Raw genomic sequence first — 6,410 nt, forward strand, 5'->3', positions numbered from 1 at the left:
TCAGGAGAGACAAACTTACAAATTCGGTCCTTTAACATGAACCATAAATGCTGTCCATCTTTTTCTGCACTATTATTAAAGTTATCCCGCTCCATTCTCTTTGACTTTTCATAAAAGAAAATGAAAATTTTTAAATAGTAGACTAATCTATTTTAGCTTTCGCTGTAATTCCTTAATATTAGGGACATAATAAATTAACATTCCCGTTAAATGGTCAGTAGAGAATGTAAGGACTAAGATCACAAACTTTAGAGGTAAAACTTATTCTTTTTGATGATACAAAACTGCAAATAACAACGGTCTTAAGTAGTCTCCAAAGTGTCAGAGAAACATGAGGCTCAGAAGGGAAACTGAGGAAAACTAATAACCCCGTAGAACAAATTATTATTATCATTATTTAATATATCATTCCACCATTTATATCTACTAGCCATTCGGACGGCTAGTCTGTTATTTGTTATTTGGTTATGAACATTATTGTCCAGTGTTGGCAGGGGCGGATTGACAACAGGCGGGGGCCCCTGGGGAAATGCAGCGACAAGGGGCCCCCCCCCCTTCAATATATCAAAATAATAATGTATAATTACACATACCAAGCTAGTAGCCTGCTATTAAAAAAATGCCTCTGTGGCTACATTATAACATAAGCTGTTTCTGTCCACGATCGCTCCCATAAGTTCTTAAATTTAAAATTTCGAATCGGATGCCAAATTTCCTTCTATTATGCTAAGGTTTTCGCTAATGCTAATACTAATTAATGCTAAATTATAGTAAATCACCGACAAAGCTATATTCAACACGAAAATACCAAACCTGTCCGTTTGCAAGTCACTGAGAAATTGCCATGGTGTTAGTAAAAACTTCACGTCCAAATGCCCCGCAAACCTTTTGTATTTGTCTGCACATCACTAAATAGGTAAATTGATGTTGAATTAAATTAATATTTACTCAAATATATGTATTTCTGTACCAGCATATCTTCCATCAACTACTGTATACAATATATGAAGAAATCATTTCCTTACAGGGACAGAAAATGTTGGGATATTTATCGTTGGACCTTGGTCCCCTCACACCTGGGGGCCCGGGGAAACTGGTAACGTTTACCTTATGTTAATCCGCGACTGAAACCTGCGATGATTGGTAGGGTCACCGTGGATAACAGTACACCCTTCCCACAGTTGTCCAGGGTCAGAACTCGAACCCTGGACATTGAGTGAGAGATATATACACTGTAATACCAATGTTGATTATAGGACTTGTTAAGATTAGATCTTCCTTGGCCCTATTTTCCTTGAGTTCTTTTTAGCTTTCATTCTATCCTCTATTCACCTCCTCCCTCTCCTCCCGTACCCTCTCTCCCTGTGTCCCCACATAGGCGTCGTCCTGGAGACACTCCAAGTACTCACCCTCCATGTAGGATTGTATTGATCTCGTGCTTCAGCGCCTCCTCCAGGAAGGGTAGGTACTCCTCCTCCAGGGACTGCAGGATATCTGGTGCCAGGGAACTCAGGACTCCATTGACGAAGTCGGCCATGTCCCCGCCTCCCATGATGTTCTCAAAGTCGACCTGAGGAGTAAGGATTGTTTACTCGCAGGATAACTTCACTGTACTCAGGATGATACGTCACTCTATCCTGCAGTAATGTAGACTTTTCTTCACTAAACTGGAAGATTTTGTATCCATATTTGTGTTATAGATTACGTGAGGCAGTCAAATATAAAATTACATTTCCACGTACGAGAACTTATGCCGTAGCGTAAGTAGTAATTTGGATGCGTTCCAACAGCAGCATTCACAAATTTGTCATACCTTAAAAGAACCAGATAGTTGCATTCTCACATCCATGTTTAGGAATAATAGATCTATCATATGTACCTTTGAGAATCCATCTTGAATACTAGCTGAAGGGAACCAGTTAAATACATTCTCACATCTCAAGATACGCACGATCCATTTAAACATCTGACCCCTGCGTCACTCACCTCCGTCGTGTTGAGGTCGACATACATGGTGAGGATTGTAACGCCCAGCTCATCGTACTCATCACGTCCGAGTCCCACCTCCACGCTGAAGGTCAGGTCGAACGCGTCCAGCCTGTGGGGGAGCGGCGATGTTGTTATGCTACACTCCCTGACGGATTACTGTCAGGAGCTACTTTTTAGGACTACAGCCTATGTCAAACTACTCTCTTGATGAGGTATTAAGATATATGGAGCCAGAATGTGAGGGCTATTAACAGTCTGCGTGGGACTACAATATAGAACAACCATTCGAGACTACAAACTATGTGGGACTGAATTCCAGGGCTACAAACTCCTCCAGCTAACTATACTTCTGCATTTCCTGAGTCTTCCACTTCTCCCTCTCATTATCTCTACTACTGTGCCTCTTTCACCCCCCCACCCCCCTCCTTATCTTCCTCTTTCTCTCTCTCACTTACAAGAAGGGTCCCTCTCCAAAGACGGGAAAAACTCCAATAGTTCCGAGGATATCGTAGAGGCCATCGACGTCGAGTTGTGCAAGGCCGAGATCGATGTCGACCTTGAGGAAGAGTAAGTTACTATGGACGCGGTCGATAGTGAAGTTAGACAGGTTGTTGATCACGACATCAGATAGGTTCATCTTCAGGCTAGGAGAGGGAGAGAATTGAATAGGGGATAGATAAGTTAACTAAATTATGATAACTGTAAAAAGGATAGAGAGAGAGAGAGAGAGAGAGAGAGAGAGAGAGAGAGAGGGATAGACAGGTTGGCTGATAGATTTATTGATGGATGGACTGATAAAGGAATAGCTTGATTGGTCGTTGTATGGATTGATGGATGAGTAGAATGCTTATTTGATTCATAAACTGATAACTGGTTGTCTGGTTGAGGGATTGATAAGTAAATAAAGAGGAGATTGATTGATTGATGAAATTGATTGTCTTTTTGATAGATTAATAGATATATTTATTGGACACACACACACACACACTTACTCAATGTTGCCAGCGGTGATGTTAAGGTCGACCTCGGGCAGAAGGAGAGGGTCGAGTACAGGTATACCCAGCTCGGGCCAACCACTCGACATGTGTTCCCTGAAGCTCTCCAACGCCTTGATGATTTGGTCGTCTATCGCATTACTGGCGGAGTCCTTCTCGTTCCAGGGCTCCCCCGCCGCTCCTGAAGGGGTAGAGGAAGGTAGTTAAGGGGGAGAGTTAAGAGGTGGAGGTAGTTAAGGGGTAGAGATAGGTAAGGGGTAGGTAAGGCGTAGAGGTAGTTAATAAGGAGGTAAGGGGTAGAGGTAAGTAAGAGGTAGAGGTAGTTAATAAGGAGGCAAGGGGTAGAGGTAAGTAAGAGGTAGAGGTAGTTAAGGGGTAAGTAAGTAACAGGTGGATAATAATAACAATATTAACATGGCTGAGCCAGTTGAGAGCCTGAGCTCTCTTGTAGGCACCTGATATATACTGTACATTTATCTCAAGGAAGTATTATGTAACATTTAGTATCATCTGGAATAGTACAATTGCATGGTGGGCATAAGAACAAATCAGTATGTAAGATTATAGTAGTGATAAAGTGAAAGAATTAACGAAATTACGGTTTACCTAAAGATAAGACACCCTACCTTATTTTGCTTGAAGATTAACCACTCTAATGCTACTTTGAGGGGTTAGGTTAGGTTAAGTTAGGTTAGTTTAGATCAGCGTTGGTGTTAGGTTGGGTTAGGTTAGGTTAAGTTTCAGTTTGGTTATCGTTACTGTTAGATTAGATTAGATAATTTAGATTATGTTACGTAAAGTGAGCTCTAGGGAGGTTAATCTTCAATTGAAATAAGCTTGGGTGTCTAATCTTCAGGTGATATAATCTTACCATATTGGATGAGAGCGGAGGCGGAGAGAAGACAGAGCAACGTACGTACACCCATCATCAGCTGGCTACACACACACACACACCCTCTTCAACCTCACACACTGACACCCACACACACCACTTACCAACCTTCACCACATCCCAGCTATATTTTATTTATAATTTTCAACAATTTCACGCTAAATGTATCATCCCTTAACACCAAAATTATTATATGAGTTTGATATGAGAATAAATTTGCGTTAAGTGAAAGCATTAGAAGGTGTTTTGATGTTATTTCTGGCAACTGTGTGTGAGACTCGGCCAGCTGGTCATTGAGATACGAACCCCGGCATAAAGACTCGTGCAGGGGGGCGGGGGGGGGGGGGAATGTTAAATTTAACATCGTGGTCTTTGATAAAATGTAAAATTTCTACCCCAGATGTTAAATAAAAGGTTAATATTCTCTTGCTGATACGTTAAATTTACCAAGAATAAACGTAGTATTACAACTTACAGAGATAATTTCAGCCAAAAAAAAAATCTATGTTCTTGCCGCTTATAGACATAAATTTAGAATTTACACTATATGTTAAATTCTGCTAAAAAGAAAACATTCATCCAGCTCTCAGTGCGGTAAAAAAATTAGATTTAACCTGAAAACAAAATATAACCACTCACTGTATTATCATGTAAAACTCTATACTGTAAGTTTGGGGTTGCTTCTATAATGACTTGATAAATGCCGTTAAGCATACATACATACATACATACATACATACATACATACATACATACATACATGCATACATACATACATACATACATACATACATACATACATACATACATACATACATACAAAGAGAGAAAGGAATGAATGGTAGGTGAAAATACAATAAAAAATAGTTACCTTACGTTTCAATATATTTTAGCTCGAAAAGTTATTATGAAATATTAGTTTCCTACACAGACGCCTCCACTATCATCACCCTGGGAGCTGTGCCACCTGTTATTACCACACTACCAGGGTCACTACCACACTACCAGGGTCACTACCACACAACCAGGGTCACTACCACACTACCAGGGTCACTACCACACTACACACTACTCATCAGGGGTCACTACCACACTCACTACCACACTACAGGTCACTACACACACTCACTAACACACTACCAGGGTCACTACCACACTACAGGGTCACTACCACACAACCAGGGTCACTACCACACTACCAGGGTCACTACCACACAACCAGGGTCACTACCACACTACCAGGGTCACTACCACACTACCACAGTCACTACCACACTACCAGGGTCACTACCACACTACCAGGGTCACTACCACACTACCAGGGTCACTACCACACTACCACAGTCACTACCACACTACCACAGTCACTACCACACTACCAGGGTCACTACCACACTATAAGAACATAAGAAAATAAGGAGTCTGCAATAGGCCGGTTGGCCTGTGCATGGCAGCTCCTGTCGAGAGTTACTACCACTCTCTATCACCCATGAATCTATCTAGCCTCCTTTAGGAAACTTTCCAGCGTTCCAGCACTTACTACAAAGTTGCTAAGCTTGTTCCACCAGGGTTACTACCACACTAGATAGATAGATAGATAGAAAGATAGATAGATAGATAGATAGATAGATAGATAGATAGATAGACAGATAGATATTCCGATTGCTTAATTGATATGAAGACTGATAGATAGATAAAAAGATAGATGTTTGGCAATAGTCCGGGAGCAGCGGTGTAGCATATCAACTTTCACTAATTATGTCGCCCTGAATTTCCGAGCAAGATTATTATTATTATCATTATTATTATTATTTTTTTACGGGGATTAGCCCACCCGGGCACAGGTCACTGACCCACATTGGGGTCCTAGGGGCGAAAATGTAATAATAATAATAATAATAATAATAATTCATAGTAAATAAGATTTATAATAAAATAGTACAATAATATTAACAATAATAATAATAATAACACTAATAATAATAACACTAATAATAATAACACTAATAATAATAACACTAATAATAATAACACTAATAATAATAATAATAATAATAATAATAAAGAAATACAAAAGTTAAAAAAAGATCAATAGTGAGAAACAATATATGAATGTTGTGTTGTCATTAGTAAGAGAAACAACTGAGACCCTGCAACTGTGTGTAAATGAGGCAGAAAGTCAGATCACCAACCTGGGACTTGGTCACATACGGCAGCAGGGTCTACCATTAGACAACACATTATGCTTCCAATATCTTCCAATACCTCCCTGGTTTGTAGCTGCCTACTACCTATTACTTGTGAAATAAATATCATGTCAGGTTTTCAGTATTTCCATTCCTATATATTTTTTTTATCTTCATATTAAATAAAAACTTTAGTGGTGCGGCGGAAGTGTGTCGAGGTTGGTAACTTCTCACCGGAAACGGAACACTTCCTCCTCTTCCTGTACATAATTTTTTTTCCATTATCAAAATGGACTTAATACCACATGAAGCCTTAGCATAATCTTTTATCAACGAATGGATATTAGT

General features: G+C 39.8%; 1 protein-coding gene across 1 annotated transcript in view; it reads right to left on the reverse strand.

Annotated features, from left to right (window-relative positions):
* The window catches only part of LOC121864710, an 8,838-nt gene extending 4,880 nt beyond the window's left edge, over positions 1–3,958 (reverse strand). The window contains exons 1-5 of the mRNA XM_042363868.1: positions 3,856–3,958; positions 2,982–3,165; positions 2,445–2,633; positions 1,987–2,098; positions 1,410–1,570 (exon numbers count right to left, since the gene is read on the reverse strand). Coding sequence (XP_042219802.1) covers positions 1,410–1,570; positions 1,987–2,098; positions 2,445–2,633; positions 2,982–3,165; positions 3,856–3,913 — 704 coding nt within the window. The 5' untranslated portion in view covers positions 3,914–3,958. The remainder of the gene's footprint in view (positions 1–1,409; positions 1,571–1,986; positions 2,099–2,444; positions 2,634–2,981; positions 3,166–3,855) is intronic.
* Between the last annotated feature and the right edge of the window lie 2,452 nt (positions 3,959–6,410).

This window comes from Homarus americanus, unplaced genomic scaffold (genome assembly GCF_018991925.1).
Source record: "Homarus americanus isolate GMGI-L3 unplaced genomic scaffold, GMGI_Hamer_2.0 scaffold57965, whole genome shotgun sequence".
NCBI classification, from domain to species: domain Eukaryota; kingdom Metazoa; phylum Arthropoda; class Malacostraca; order Decapoda; family Nephropidae; genus Homarus; species Homarus americanus.